The 16,258-nt window shown below is 41.6% G+C and overlaps 1 protein-coding gene across 1 annotated transcript in view; it reads right to left on the bottom strand.

The window, feature by feature from the left end:
- Window positions 1-561: 561 nt before the first annotated feature.
- Window positions 562-16,258, bottom strand: part of NEDD9 (neural precursor cell expressed, developmentally down-regulated 9) — a 73,776-nt gene continuing 58,079 nt past the window's right edge. The window contains exons 3-7 of the mRNA XM_075705554.1: window positions 5,896-5,997; window positions 4,592-4,693; window positions 2,933-4,153; window positions 2,499-2,588; window positions 562-1,115 (exon numbers count right to left, since the gene is read on the bottom strand). Of these exons, the coding sequence (XP_075561669.1) occupies window positions 606-1,115; window positions 2,499-2,588; window positions 2,933-4,153; window positions 4,592-4,693; window positions 5,896-5,997 (2,025 nt within the window). The 3' untranslated portion in view covers window positions 562-605. The remainder of the gene's footprint in view (window positions 1,116-2,498; window positions 2,589-2,932; window positions 4,154-4,591; window positions 4,694-5,895; window positions 5,998-16,258) is intronic.

The raw sequence follows: 16,258 nt of genomic DNA, 5'->3' as shown, positions 1-16,258 counted from the left end.
AATGCTGTATGCTTTGCTTGATGTGTTGCTTGTTGCAGTTGCGCATATATGCTACTCAGAATGATCCAAGGCTGTACATAACAAAGTAACATCAAGAGGAGCGTTAATTTTCATGGAATTAACCTATAGAAAGTAATTTCTAAGAAGGGAATGGAGTTCTATGAGAACCATTACACTTGCTTCATGGATTGCTACAAGTAGGTTTCACAACCAAGTCCATGTGCCAAAATCAAGATGGAATGAAACAAGAAGAGCGCAGCATCCAGTTAACAAATATACTGAGGAAACAGGCAGTATATACAAAAGATACGCACTGCTTACCCAACGCATAATTTTTAAGGTGCTTAATTGATATTTTAGGGAATGTAGCAACATATACATATATGCAGTGTGTACATATCTAAATGTGTATTAGAAACATAATACAGAACCGGATATATTCCCAGATCCCTGATTTCATTAGATTCTCTAACGCATAAAAATGTATTTAAAATACTTCATAAAAAATATCTTAAAAAAAATAAATGATAACATTTACATAAAAATAGCTCCAGTTTTTTTTTGCTGTTTGGGTTTGCTGCTCATGGATTGGATTCCACTGGGTTTCACAAGGATGCCATTTGGACCAACGAGAGTTTGAACAACTGTGCGTGATGAGACAGCTCTGTTACTTGGTCCACCATCTTCTGTAGGGCTGCTGTGTTGGGGTAATGCAAGGCAGCCATCTTGGTAGCCAGAACAACACTCTTCAGCAGTTCACACAACTGGTTGCTGGAGTTCATGACTTTGTTGCGTATGTCCTGAGTCGTCACTTGCCTCGTGAGCATGTCCCCAATGAACACAAGTTTGTGAGCGCTCAAAATGACAAATTTGCTGTGAGCCACGAAGATTCGCGGGGGCTGAGAAGCGTTGACGCAACTGAAAAAGGCGTCGATGGCATTTAGGAGGGAGTTGAAGTGAGTCTCACATTGGTCAGAATAGAATAAAAGCAGCTGGCTGTCATGGGAGGTGGCGGTGCTGTTTGCAGTCTGGAGAGCTTGAGGTGGCTTCCATTTTGAGATGTCGTTCTCTACTGGCTTTGTGATCTCTTGCTCCAGACGTTGAAACTGATTAATCTGGAAGGCAAATAAAAAGGGTCTCTTCAAAGAATATTCTCGTAAGATGTTGTTACATATTACAATTTCACCTTATGCCTCAGGACACCTCTGGGTATCCTAGACTGGCCTTATGCTAAATAAAAAATAGTATATGTGTTTTCTAAGATTTTTTTATTTCAGAAAGAGAGGGGTAATCAAGTGCTTTGGTTACCGTAAATCCAAATACACAGAGTTCAGAAGAGAAAAACATCTAAAATACTTTATTTGTGTTTAAAACAAAACAAAACAACTTCCTGAATTTACAGGCTGTTGCTCATTTGGAATATTCTGAAATCACAAGCGAGAGAGATGGATCCAAGTGGCAATGACTCCTACGCAGTCTTTAAAAAGCTGCCATGTATGTGGGTTTCTGAGATGACAAACCTTTAACTCTCACATCCACATTGCTTGTACAGTTTTCTGCCATACGATATGGCAACAACATACTGAAGAATTAATACGAGGGCAAAGTGATAGCCCTCAATCTTATATGACCTGCTTTTTTAGCATTTAAAGTGATGTTAAGCACAGTATTTAAGTTAATGGTATTGAGGTTCACTGAACAGATGTGCAGGTGGCATGTGTATTCAGTGTGGTCCAGTGATTAAGGCACTGAATTGCAGGTCAGGAAAGCCAAGTTCTCAAGCTGGCTTTGTGACTGATCCACTGTGAGATGTTGCAGAAGTGTGTTTCTCCTCTGTGGTAAACTTCTGGAGACAGAGACTGCTTTTCATTATGCGTATGCACTGGGCCCATCGCAACAGTGCGTTGTATAAAAAAATAATTGGTCTCTTAAATTGAGACCATTGGAAATTGTTTTCAAGGGAAAGGCTTACAAGAGACATCATTCCAAACACTGAGAGCTATGGCTGTGCTTCCACTCAGTTGCTAAGTGGTAGCAAGGAAATGAACAGGGCAGAGATGCTGATCTTCCAAATAGCTACTCTGCAATAAATACTTAAGCTGTCTCTGGCATAAGCAATTGCCTACACAGATGCATGGGCCCAGGAAGGTGGTAAAATCTTGATGCTCACCATTTCCCATTTGGAACATGACAGTGCGTGTCCTTGTCCTTTGTGTTGATAAAACCATTAATGGTGGAGTGTGACTAGCACAAATCCCATTTGGAAAGAAACTAATCTGGACCTACTATTTAGTCAAGACCTAATACCTGCTGTCTTCACCATCTAGCACCTGGGACTTCCCAACTGCATGTGCCAGCACTCATGCACACCTCACAGCAATGATGCTAGCAGTTGCATACTGCTAAGTGAAGGGCCCCTCCTGCTTTATTTGACTAGTACTCCTTATGTGCAAGGAACACTGCATTTCAATATGATTATCGCACCTGAGCAAACATACCTGATGGTGCTCTAGCTCCATTTTGCTCTGCTTGATGATATTTTCTTTTTCCAGCAGCTCCTTCTGTTGCCTTTCAAACTCTTCTTTCCCCTGTTTTCCATAATACAAGAAGACACCATGTTAAACCAAACTGCTCCTGAGCTAAGTGACAATTCATAGGTCAAATAACAGGCTGCTTTGTATGGGCTTTTTCACTGGTAGCGCACCACTGAGAGTATGGAGAAGAAAAGGCTAGTGTGGCAGAGCAAAAGACTATTGCTATTATGTATGCAACAGTCCTATGTGAAAGCAAGTAATCGCCCTGGTGAAATTACTCTTGAACGTGTATTAGTGTGACAATGTGATTGCTACCTTCCAGCGAACAGCTTTTGCAAGCAGAAGCATCAACAACTCCTACTTGGCCTTGTGCAGACAAAGGTGTTAGGTTTACGTACCTGCAGGTGAACGTAATCGTAGTCATCCATCCAGCTCTTTTCCGAGCTCTCACTGGTGGTATTGTGAGGGTGCTGACCTTTACTCAGGAGTGGAGGAAGGGAACGGCAGTGGTTCTGTGCTTTTTCTCCATGATGCTGCATATGAGGATTGTCATACACACAGTCAGAAGTGTTCACGATATTCTCTGGTATGTTTTTGAAACGTGAGCTGCTCAATGCCTGTTTGAAAAGCACCTCTGCATTGATGCTGATGGTAGTGGTCAGTTGCTTGGCATCATCTGGGACTGTCCTTGCCACCATAACAAACCGATCCAGGTCATCACACTTGTTCTGCAGTCTATTGACAGCTAGAACATTCAAAGACCAGTTGTAGCTGTTCAAGTCATGACTGGTTTGGGTAAGGATCTGGTGAGAGTCCTCCAGCCTTTGCACCTCCCTCCTCATTTTGTTGAGGAGGCTGAACTCAGATAGGCAGGAAGCATTGGCTGCTGATCCTTTTGCAAACTGGAGGTACTCCAACAGCGACTGCTCTACCTTATCCACAGCAGTGTGAATTTCATTGATGTGTTTCTCCATATATCCATAAGACCGCCAGTCTGCTGTAGTGAAGGCCATGAGGTTATGGACAGCTGTCTCCACCATCTGCTGGAGGCGATAAAGCCTCTCTATAGCAGTGTCTGGATCGAGGATTAGTCTTTTGTCCTGTGCAGTTGATGCTGAGAAAGAGTCTTTTGATGTTGTTGAAGAAGTGGACATGTTACTCCTTGTGCTTCCTGTGCTGGAGAAAGACAACCTATTTATCCCATCAGTCACATCCTGTACACCTTTAGTGTCTTGGAGGACTGCTGGTGGCACATCATACACACCTTCTCTTCCTTCTGGGATGAGACTTTCACCGAGTCCTGTCTGTTGTCCTGGGAATGCAATTCCCCTTGGGGTATCATAAACATCTTTTTGAGGTGCAATTTGCTGCCCAAGAAAATGGTTTTGATGGTTCATAGGGATGTCGTAAACACTCTGTTTCTGTGGCACTCCATCTGGCAATAAAAGGCTCTCAGGAGAAAATTTATTAAGTTCTTTCCCAGTTGCTTTGGTGATAGGAGGAGGAATATCATATACTCCTTCTGGTCTTACACTGTGGCCCACTGGAGATGAAAAATCCTGCAGATTTTCCCTCAGGCCTGTATCATTTCGGCATGCAGACGGAGGTGTAGCATAGACCTGAATCACAGAAAGCAAACCATGAAACCTTTGGCTAGAATAGCAAAATCCTTTACATCTTCCATGCGGCCTACAACATGCCGGGATGGAAGATCTATCATTGACTTTCATGGAGTCAGTTCCTTATGCTGAGTTTGACCGAGTGTCAGTTTTAATATCTCACTTTTCAATATTCATCTTGACGCAAATTCTCGTAAGCAGCAAAATCTGAAAAGGCAGCATGCTACCACAAAGATAATGTAGGTCTAATTATCAATTCACACTACATAACATTAATAATTTTGACGCAGAGCTTCACTTTACCAGTTTTAACACCTAAGGAAATCTTTAAAGTACTGAATCTCCTTTTCCTTCATGATCATACATGCACTCTTGTTTAAACATGTCTTTGGTCAGACATAAAAATACAGGATCTTGTGGAAACAGTGTAATACCTACCCCTTTGGCAGGTGGTATGTCATAGACTCCTAAAGCTTTTGCTTCTCCCATGGGAACTGGAAGCGCAGGCCCCTTAACCGATGTGGGTGGAATGTCGTATATCTAAAGAAAGAATAAACTGGTTACAGAAACAAGTCACCTCAGGAAAGCTCTGATCTCAGATGAGTTTTCCTGTTTTCTGTGTTTCCTCTCAAACAGCCCGAAGATGATCAGAGCTCTTCAACTTTGTTTCATATGGGAGAGCTGCTTGGATTTGCCTGGTATTTTGGACAGCTAGGAGGAAATGCACTTTGCTAGGGCCCCTCTGGGCAATTGTGTGGACAGCAGGCTGGAGAGATGAAGTCATGGCTGACTTCCATCCCGAGAGTTAAATCAAGGCCAGTCTATTACAGATACCTGCTGGGTTGAACAGGGGAGCAGTATATTCATGTGACCAGAACTGATCACACCCTTACTGATAGAGATTAGACGGACTGAGGAATAAGCTTGTACAAGTACATACAAAACTCTCTGAAACTAAGGCTGTCCCCGTCAGCATCGCCTATCTGCTTTATTGGGTGCAGTGTGAGCTGTCTTACTAGCAGAAAGTACAGCTGTCAGATGTTTCAAGTGTCCCATGGCACGTCCTAGATTACACTGGGTTTTGCACATGGTGTAAGGCCACTGTCTGAATGTCTCTTAACCCAGACTTCCCAACAGTTCCAGCCATTTGGTGTCAGTCTGTGTTATGTACTATTAGGCTCCAATGTTGTTCCCTAGAGGAGCTACTCTGTCAAAAAGCCGTGGAGAGATGCAGGGTTGTTGAGTTACAGGTCCTGCAAGCATCCACTCTAGATGTCTGTGGTCTTGGGGATTGAATGCTAAGGGTGTTCCCTAGAACAAAGATATATTTCAAGTTCAGTGACATGGTGCAGTAGATACGTGGTGAAAACAATTCCCTGCATAGTAGCTGTTCATCTAGGTGATAATTTTACCCTTACTGAGTGAATTACTGTCAACTATGCAACAACAAAGTAAGGGGAAAAAAAATTGTTCCCAGGCAGCAAGTTTATTCTGTTTAGATATACTCTTTGATCAAAACACAGAAAACAAATGGGACTTTTGTGTTTGGTGTGCTGCCAAACCTTAGTCAACATCAAATACAACTTTGAAATACTTCTGCGCTCTGTGAATAAGCCACTGCATCTAATTAAAACATATTTTCTCTCTGAAATGAGAGAACTTGCTTTGCTCATAAACTTCTGGTATAAATTTATCACCTTTTGTGCCCTGTCAATACTGTTGGCAGTTTTATTGGTACCTACCCCTTGGAGAGGGCGCACAGGGGGAATATCGTACGTATCCTTCTGGTATTTGGAAGGGAATTCATAAACATAACCTTGTCCTGACCTGACTGGAGTTATTACCTGTGGGATAAAAGAAAAAGAGGAAACATAAGTCTTTGAGGATCTTGGCATGTTCTCTCTGTAACTGCACAGGGTATACAATCCAGTACGATTATAATTCGCGCTTTTATGTAGCAATGTTAGTAACACAAGTCTACATATACTTCTGACAGTTGAACACTGCAAAATTGCTATGAGTAGGTACAAACGCACCACCTTTCCCTTCCAGACCAGTTCTGACACGTCTGTTTGCTACAGTATCTTCTATTTGTCAAGAACAGATTTTCCAGCAGGTCTAAGAGAGCTTGGTCCCTTCTTCCCATTGACTATCCATTAGCACAGACCACATGATGTGATGGTTGCACCACCCACTCACTGAGATCAGAGCTATGTACATTCTGCTCCTCCAACTGAGGTGTTGAGTGTCCCCACTTACTGACAGTGGCTTAAAATACTAGGTTCAGGCTCTGGGAGTCTTCCCCCTTTGCTTGTGGAGGCATTTCCCACCTACTCCAGCAGGATGTCTAGTGTTATTGTGCTCCACAGCACAACATTCTGGATGACTGACTGTGAGCTCTGGCTTTGGACATTCTTTACATAGAAACGCTATGTTTAAACCTCCCAAAGCAGGACATTCAATTATGCTGTCTCCGTTTGGTTTGTCTATATTAGTGGCTAAGAGATAGGAAATGTTAAGCCATTCTTGAAGTATATAATGCAAGAACAGCCTCTGGAAAAAAAGCTTAGAATTTACATTTTTCTAAACCATTAACTACCATAATGTCTTCAAATAAAATTTGGTGAAAAATTAATGCCTTACGTCTTGGACAGCATCTGCATGGCAGAATTTCAGTATAGTGTGTTATACAAGAAATGTTACCTAACCCTCAGAAAGAGCTGGGTTTATAGTGGAAATGATGACACCTTAACCTCTGCTGGTGCTACTTAGCTCTAACAAAAAAAAATATAAATACTTTAAACCAAGGGCATAAAATGACAAATTACGTATGCCCATATAAGATGTGGCTTTGTGCTCAGCTGGGGAGAATTCTATACCAGAGCTACCTGTCTTTAGACATGTATGCAAGATGTAGAACAGAGATTCTGTCCAAATGCTCAGTAAAGATCCTGTAACAGCTTTTGCTGTAAGGAATCCTAGCATCCTGGCCAGATTTCACAATGAGTTTTGCATGACTGAGGTCTGCAGGGAAAGTCCCTGATGCTACCTGCTACCTCCACTCTGCTATGTTAACACCACAGGCTTTTCTTTTTTTTACTTGCTGCCCAAATATTGCTGTGTAATCTCTGGCCTTGTACCATGGAACAATCACTGGATTCTCCCCCTGAGGTGACTGCCATACCAGTTTAAAGTACAGGTCTGATTCAATGTGAGTAGCCCAAGTCAGTGCGCCTGGTAGCGCCAGCTGCTGCACTGACTGTGTGTGCCTTAGGTGAAGGAGGAACATCCGCGCCTGGCAAGTGGGGGAAGACACTGGTTTTCTCAGCTGATTTTCCTTGAATTAGCATCAGAGGACAGGGAAGACAGGAACTGGAAGCGGTACGGTCTGCAAAGCACTGGGTCAGTTCGCTGCCCATGACAGAATTCCTGCTGAACTGGGTGTGGGGTTAATAGGGCTTACATACATACAAGTATTTTAAAAAGAATCTGAAAATGTAATGAATTTATGACAGACCATTCCTCTCCCACAGTCACCGACTGCATTGTAAAAGATATCTACAGACAAAACATTCTCCCTTAAGTTACTGGAAGTTCCCACAATGGATCACTCCAGATGTTATCCCTTCCAGGCCATTCTCATGTAATACTGGGATTATGTTGTTAGTCTGAGAAACTTCTCAATTGTATCAACAGCGCTTCCTCATGCTTTTTCTGTCAGTGAGGGCTGGTGATCAGACTAGCACAGCTTGCCGTATGTTTTTTGCATCCTTTTTTTTCAGTTGGGTGCTGCCAGTCAAATGCTTTCCACCCAAGTCAGGAACAGAAGGATTTGGGCTTAAGCAATGCTTATTCAAAGGTTCCTTCCAGGGGCTCCAAAATTACAACCATGGTGTTGCTTCAGTAGAGTCACTGCGTGTTTAAAAATGATCCTCTGGGAGAACAGACAATGCACAGTAAAAACAGAGGGCTGTTTCCTTGGTAGCCCATCTCCATGAACCCTTTTGCTACTGTGAACACTGTGGCTTAGGCTGCTTGCTTATATGCTGGGAAACTGCTTGACTTTTTCCCAGAGGAAAAAAAAAAAAAACAGGCTGTTCATGGCGGGCAACCAGAGGCCCCAGGCCAGCCCTGGAAGCGAGGAGGACTGGTGCACCACTGCAGTTCGGATGCGCTTTACCTGCTGATTGTAAGGTAAAACCTCACAAGGCTGGGAGTCAGGCTGTGTCAGGCTCTGAAAAGATGGGTATTGGTCCCTTAGTCTGAAATTTTTATAAACTCTTGCTCAGTTGTGGTCTATCCCAGAAGCTGAACTCTATCCTAAATCCAGATCAGGAGTCAAATTTGACCAGATCTCTTCCAGGCCTCAGATGTGTGATGCTCCTTACAGTTCTGCCCATGGAGGAGATGTGTAGCACCTCTGTAGATGCTTTATGGCATCTCAGTTCTCCAAAGTTTGCACAGCAGTTTAGAGAAGCACCTTTACACAGGCTCAGCAATAACTGTCCTACCTATCTCATGCCTAAAGTCACTCAGGATACATTGACACCACTACTCCCTCCTTGCTCAGAGAATGACTTTCCATGAACAAACTGAAAGAAAAGTCACAGGCCTCTAATATAAAAAAAGGGAGCTGATCCAAGCAGCACAGGTAATAAGGCATGCACAAGTAAAACCATTTGCTCTTGTTGTTATAGGTAAACAGGATATTTTGCTTTTGAAAAATAGAAGCCCCGATGGCAAAGCAGATGATATCCTTACACCATGGAGCCTGGAACATATGTGGAAGAGAAGCTGCGCTTGTGCCTAGTATTTACAGAGATCCTCCCTCACTCTGCATACAGTAGCTGCATCATGCAGCTGCAGTTATTCTTGTAGCTCATCCTTAGAGACGGTTCCCACTTTTCAGAAAAGGCTGACATACCAGATGCTATATGAAAGGCTTACACTACTACAAGGCTGCAGTTTTTCTTTACCGTATTGTGATACAATCCTAAATAACTAAACTAAAGCTAGGCTGGCCAGATGAAGGAAGCCAGTTTCACTCAGCGCTGCAGGACTTTTTTTATGATTTAGTTTGACACTTTCACTTATTCCCAGACTTGACCAACCCAACGTAGTGGTCAAGCAAACAAACCCTTGCTCTGGGTGCTTCCGGCTGCTGTGAAAGGAAGCGAGAGGTTGAAACACCAAGTGCCTGATTCTGGGTATTCATGTGTACAGCCTGCCTACGTAGGTGACTGTGGACAGAAGACCTGGGCTATCTGCAGGGCTGTGCTTAGCAGTGCACTTGACTTAAGGTGGCATTTATTTTCCATATAAAAACGCATCAGAGGCTTTTATGTCTGCTCCTTTTTAGGCTTCTGAAATAGCTACATAAAAGACAGAAAATAAGACTTTAAGAAACCCAGCAACACCCAGCAACACCCAAGGTTTGTTGGTAACATGAAAGACAACTCTTTTTCTCCCAGTGACTCAGGTATATTTTCCTGTGTGGAGGATTATTATCCAGTAACAACATGTTCTGAGCGATTTCAACCTAAAATCCTCCACAAATGCTAATCTGGTCTGCACTGAGTACAAGAATGTTTCCTGTTGTACCTCCGCTCCTCTTCCTTTCCAACACTTTTCATTAGGTTAAACGTCCCTCTGGACTGCTAGTTCCTAGTCAATTCAGAACAGACGCTGCTCATCACCAAAACGTATCTTGAGTGAACATTTTGTAACAGTAATTAAAATAATACCCACGCTACTTGACAAAGTGAATATGTGGAGCATTTGTTCTGACTTTCATGTCCCCAGGACGCCAATACCTCACAGAGGGAGCCAGGACATGTGGTTGCACTGCTGCTTCTGTACCAGGAAGAGGGAGGTAGCTTGGTCCGTGAAGTATGAAAGCTATCAAATCCCGTATTTTTAGAACTTTTGATTTCAAGTATTCACCCACAAATACATTTCATGAACTTGCTGCTTCTGAATGAGATGCTCAGCTTTTTCAATGCATTGTTAAGCCATTTTTTATGGTTTTGCATGTCTGATGGCAGTTTAGTCTTGAAGATGGACTTCAGAAGGAAGGAGGTGGCTGCAAAAGAAAGGCTCCCCTTCTGCCACTTCTGGAACAGGGATGGCAGCCCCCTCTGGTACTTAGGAATTTATTTCCTAACAAATGTCACTGAACTTCAGAGCTCATGAGGATTCTTCTTCCTTTTACTTCTTCTCTTTTAAGAATGCCTGTGGTCATCCGAGTTTAAATATTCCTGCATTTCAAACCAGCAATTTTCTTTGTTTACGCGTTAAAGGAAACAGATGGTGTTCCCACAAACTATCTAGCCCAACATTTTCAAAACATCGTTAACCACTTAATCCATGCAGAGCAACTAACAGGCACCAGGTTTGGCTCTGGTGAAACATGTAATGAGCCTACTTCAAACTTTCAGTACTGCAAAACAAAGACAACTGAACAGAAAGTTTGTTCTGTTCTTGCTGAAGACCATGCTCTTCCAAAAGCAATTACTTGGGTCTTTTCCATGCCAATGGCATGTTCCTCACCAAGAAAAAGAGCTGAATCTGCATGTACTTTGCAAAATATCCAGTCCTGTGGTTCATTAAATCCCTCTTCCTTAAATATAAGGGGAAAAAAACCCCATTCTATTTCTTCTAGGATCAAAACGGATGTTAGGCTGCAATAGAGAACATTCCTAACTAAGACAGCAACAAGACAGTTTTTGTGCTTACGGCAGATGCCCAACACTGTACTTTACATTAACAAGGACAAAGAGCAAATAAACCTACTGAAACCAACAGAATTACTCTGAATTTATAGCGGCACTTCGGAGGGCAGAAATCGGCCTGTTCCCATGGACAACAATGCCTGATATGCAGAATGATAGGAAACAAGCCAAGTTTTACAGGTGAGAGAACTGAAGCAGAGGTGTGTTGCACCTCTGCAACACCTTGTCCCACCCAAACCACAGACAGACAGAGGACCCAAGAACATACTGACTGCTTTTAAAATAGATCAGTGCTTTCTGGAGGTGGAAAAGAAGAGGCATGTGAGAGTAAATTTTATGTATTTATTTTAAATCTGGATGAAGAAGTGTATTAAAATATAGTTGCTCCCAAGATGCTCTCCTCTTCACCCCATGGGTAACTCCCAGCAGTTGATGAGCTACTGCCATCAACTGCTGCTAATCTCAGCTGTCAGTCATGTATGTATTAAAATCAGCTGTAGCTTTGCTTAGGAGGAGTTCTGTCCTGGAGGAGGCCAAGTGGTAGTGTATAAAATGCAGCTGTTATAAAACTTGGATGTGGGCAGAATGAATCAAAATGTAAGTAAAGGAAAAAGAGCATGTTTGTTTTCTGTTGTGAAGTATTTCTGTAAATGTAATACAAAACTCTAGTTGTTGACATTCTGTTCCTAAGCCTCTTAGGTGGATATACAACAGGTACCTGGGCTCTCTTGGGCTTGTAAGGAGAATGAAACAGCCAAAGAAAATATGGGGAAATTATAAGAGAGACAGAATTGGGGGGGGGGGGGAATCTACTCCTTACTTTCTTGAACTTCTAGTCCTTTGGAAGGTAGTGGCAGGAGCCACTGAATGATGGTGGATCAGGCAGCAAGACACCTCTCAGCCCTTCTTTCTGTTTTGCTGCGTGTGCTTAGGAAGCTAGGAGTGTCTCCTTAAATGTTTTTTCTTAGGAAAGGTCCTGTGGCTAAGTTGAACTGCAAGAAGGTGGTGAAATAGAAAAGAGTCTCTAAGGTAATCTCGGTATTTGAAAGAACCTGGCTAGGTGGCTAGAACTCTGTCCTTTTTACAGAAAGTATATCGTGTTTCCTGTCTTGTCTTTTGTAAGCTGCATCAAGATTTCTAGTGACTGATAATGAATTTTGTGATAGTGAACCTACTGCATCACTCAGTGTTGTCTGCTGTTAAAAAAAGTTTTTATGAAGTAGTAGCCCTGACTCACTTGCTATGTATGAAGACATACAAGGCGTTTCCTAGCTGTCAGTGAGGAAAGGTTGGGGTTTCATTCTCACATGTGCTTAGATATTGCATCCTTAGATACTCGCTCTTATAACTGTTTGGTTTTTTAAGTTGCTATAGGTCTTAGGATTATCAAATCATAACACTTTATTTTAACCTAAGTAATGTATGAACATCTGGCCACTATAAAATGCTCTAGTAGGGTATTTTCTGCCAAGACTGAACCGCTGGAGAGCTTTTGATCAAGGCTCACAAGCTGAGAGGGGAGGAAGCCTATAGAGGTATTTCTTCTAATGCATTGGTCTTATAGCTGCAACTATGAGTTGTTTCTAGTGCTATGAGCCCAAATCTTTCTGCAAGGCAAGAGGAAATCAACAGAAATGACTGTATTTTCTTTCCTGGGCTGAGTGAGTTATCAGCTTTAATGTGTGGCGGAAAGAAATGTGGTATCAACACACAGAGTGGCACTGCTGCTTGTCTTCGATTGGGTGTTCCCCAGTGAATTTTCTGAGAAGTAAGATTCAAGATTTGTGAAGATAAGAATATGTGACAAATACTACCCTGATACAGAACAGGTTCATAGTTCTTGATTCCATCTTCAAAATACCTGCTTATTTTCTTCTACACTTTATGTCCATTTGTTGTCCAAGATCTATACCTTGGAGATCTGCTTTTCTGCTCTAACTGTACGCGTTCTTAGGGCTAAAACATGTCCAGGTGTCACTGATTCATGGTGTGTTAAATTAAAAATGCTTAACTTTGCAGGCTCAGGGATTTAAACAGGAACTTTTACATGTGGCTGTGAAGTGCGTCACCAGTAGATGCCCAGTCCTAAAAAATGCCCCCATGGTATTGTAATGCAAACAAGTAGTAATGAAAATGGGTGTTACCTCTCCTTTTGTACTATCATAACCAGATTTATGCAAGTTTTGGGTTGTAAGTCTTGAAGATGTAGGGCACAAGTTGTGAAACAGACTTAAAATAAAAAATGTGAAACCATGAGCTGGCCTTGATTCAAACCCTCAACTGCTGGTGATACTGGTATAGCTAACTGCTCTGCAACCAGCCTAATCCTGACTTTTCAACTTCTGGTGTGACCTTTTCCATTAACCAGCACACAAAACCAGGTTCATTATGCTGTTTTTCAGTTTTGTATTTTTCCTAAATCTAAAGTGCAGGTTGATTGTCTTTCCAAACACCTTTTCTTTTTTAATCTATAGAGTTACATAAATGACCTAGATTCAATTAGCATAAAATGACAGGGCTGTATTAAGTGCAGTGGAATGGTGCTGACTTGCATCAGCTGTACTTTGGATTAGGCACAAAAAAGCCCAACAATTTTGTCACTGACAAGATTTTACTGCTTTTTTTCCTTCTTTTAATGATGCTTTTGTGACCTGATCCTGCTCTCACTCACAACTCTAGGGCTTTCTGCCAGTTGTGTTATGAGCAACACTTCTGTTTGGTGCTGGCTGGCCTTGAATTGCAAGGCTGACTGGGAAGGGGCATTTCCTAGCTTCTGGTGGAGTCATTCTTGCTTACAAAATGTGATTAAAAAGAGTTAAACCAACACTTTTGAGGATGTCCTGTTTTTTGAGAGGAAGAGAACAAGAGAGATGAGCAAGACCTACCTGTTGTTATTAAATTATCAGCACTTTTAAGAGAAGTGTGAAAGAGGGTACTTGTCCAATACTCTCGCTAAGAGTTTTACCAGTGCCATCCCCATGACAATTACTCATTTTTACACAGACAGTGACATCACCATTTCTGCATGTGTTGGACAACAAGGCTAATGAGCTGACACGTTACAGTACTAGTGACAGAAGAGGCATGCACTCTGAAATAAATGTCTGTGGATGGATCTTACGGAGAAACAAAATCCCCAAATTATTGTGTGACAAGTTCTGCTAGTGGAGAAATACATTTATCTGATAAAGCATTTTCTGGAAACCCATGATTAAATTTGAGCTGGAGTTTTGATTAATGAGAAGTCTATGGCGAAACTCAGCACCTCAGGGTTTTGGTATCTTGCCCGTGATAAATACTTAAAGCAGCATACTGCTTTGGCCATCCCAGTCTGTCTAGTCTTCCCATTTTAAAAAGGTTGTCACATGAAGAACCATTTGGCAAACATGCACTTGTTTTCTATGCTGGTAACACTATGACTGTCTCCTCTCAAAGACAGAAGCCTAAATTTAGGGCAGGTTTGGAGGAGGAGAGGAAATTAAGAAAAAGGATGAGAGGATGAGATGCTGGGACAGGTAGGGCAGAGAGCAGTCTTACTGTTGTGAATGACACAAAATCCTAAAGGCTCACAAACAATAAACCAGTTTGGTTCAGTCCAAACAATTCATTTTAATTCTTTTGAGGAGCTCAATCTTATTTCTTCCCTCCTGTATTGAATTTCTAGTTGGAAAGCTGGAGGGGGAACAAAAAAACAAAAAAGAGCTTCATTTGGGAATTGTTGAAGTAGGGTATTTCCATGACTTCTTGTTTCCCTTCAAATATTTTCTTTCTTCCTTTATGACATTTCTCAGAACAGATCCTTCCCTGTCACCAGTTTCAGTTTTGGTAAATTGGCATTCCCCAGTGGGCAAAAAAACGGTTGAGATGAAGCACTGCTAAAGAGTTTCAATTCCACAAGAGTTCTCTCAGAGGTACGCTTGGGCAGAAACAAGGGAAGTGTCCTTATATAATTTAGGTTGGCAACTATGTTGCTCTGAGAGAAGTAGGCAAAGAAAACCTTCCATCAGGAAGAAGCTCAATTTAATTTGATTTGTAAAGGTTCTCTGGCTCCGTTTCTGTATGGGTTTCTCAAGGCAGCTGTACAGACAAGTGCTCCTATTAAGTGGTGTTTAGATTAGCACAGCTTGCTTTGGCAAGTATAGAAACCTTTTAAACAGATATAAACTCCGTCCTTAATTGTCTGTTGCATCTATATAACAATTATACCAGACTGATTGTGCACATAAAAAAAGTTGTGATGATAAGACCCAATGGGAATATGTTAGTGTCTTTTAAGGATTAGGGATGGACTGTCTTATGGAAGGTTTCTGTCTCCTAAGAACTCAACTACATTAATTTCACTTTGATTCTATTCTAACAATCTGTTTTGGGAGAAAGCTTAATTTAGATGCAGTTTTTAAAAAAAACTGATGCAATATTGCCACTGCTATTTGAAAAAGAAAAATGGAAACGTTTCATGCTAGACATGTGGAATGATGATATTCTGATGCTAATTAGTCTTCCTCCAAACAAAACGTGTATAAATCATCGAACGCCTGCAAAGGCTTTAGATTTCAATAGAAGTATGTTTTCTGGCCATCAGCAACCAACCCATCTTCTATCCATTTCCTGTCTCCAGAAACAACACTTGCTCCTTACTATGAGATTCACTTTTTAAATAATCAGTTTTCCCACTCGTGTTTTTGTAAAATGCTCCGCTGCTGTGCTTGGGTTTTAGTACTTACAGGGAAATTTAGATTACCCAAACTTAGTGTTTGGTTAGTGTGTTTTCAAATGTAACCAAAGGTCCAGTTAGGTTTCTAATCCCTAAGAAAGAGCCTGTAAGCTTGCATTTTTCTTTGTAGTATTATTATTTTTTTTTTTTTTTTTTTTTAAGCTAAGGTTTGATCCTGCACTTGTGCCTGTGTAGGCAGATTTGTGTCCCCGGGGACCTCGGTTTGTTGGATGACATTGCAGGACTGGCCTTTTTTCTGATACTACAGGGGAAAAATGCATGCCTCTGGTCTACAAATAGAACTGATTAAAGAGAGCCCTGTGCTTAGGGAGAAACAGGGAGTAATGTTGAGCTCATATGTTTGCTCAGCCTAATAAAATGCAGTCTTTTTCTTAAAATACTTCTCTACAAATCACATCAGTGACTAACTACTACTTACTCTGACTTGTGGGTGAAGGTTTCTTCACTCAGTTGTTTTCATGGAGACCACTGAGGACAGATTAACTTGCACAGGCTTTTTATCAGTAAAACGGCTTTTCTCCTATTAATGTCACATGGAAAGTTACAAGTGAAACCCCTGAGTCTAAGGAAAAGGCTGTGTGCTGGTTTTACCATTGAGTTTGCATTTAATTTGAGCAAATCTCATCCTTTAGAGTGCAC

Source organism: Pelecanus crispus, chromosome 2 (genome assembly GCF_030463565.1).
Source record: "Pelecanus crispus isolate bPelCri1 chromosome 2, bPelCri1.pri, whole genome shotgun sequence".
NCBI classification, from domain to species: domain Eukaryota; kingdom Metazoa; phylum Chordata; class Aves; order Pelecaniformes; family Pelecanidae; genus Pelecanus; species Pelecanus crispus.
The sequence above is the reverse complement of the archived record's forward strand: the minus strand, read 5'-3'. Positions and strand labels throughout refer to the sequence as shown.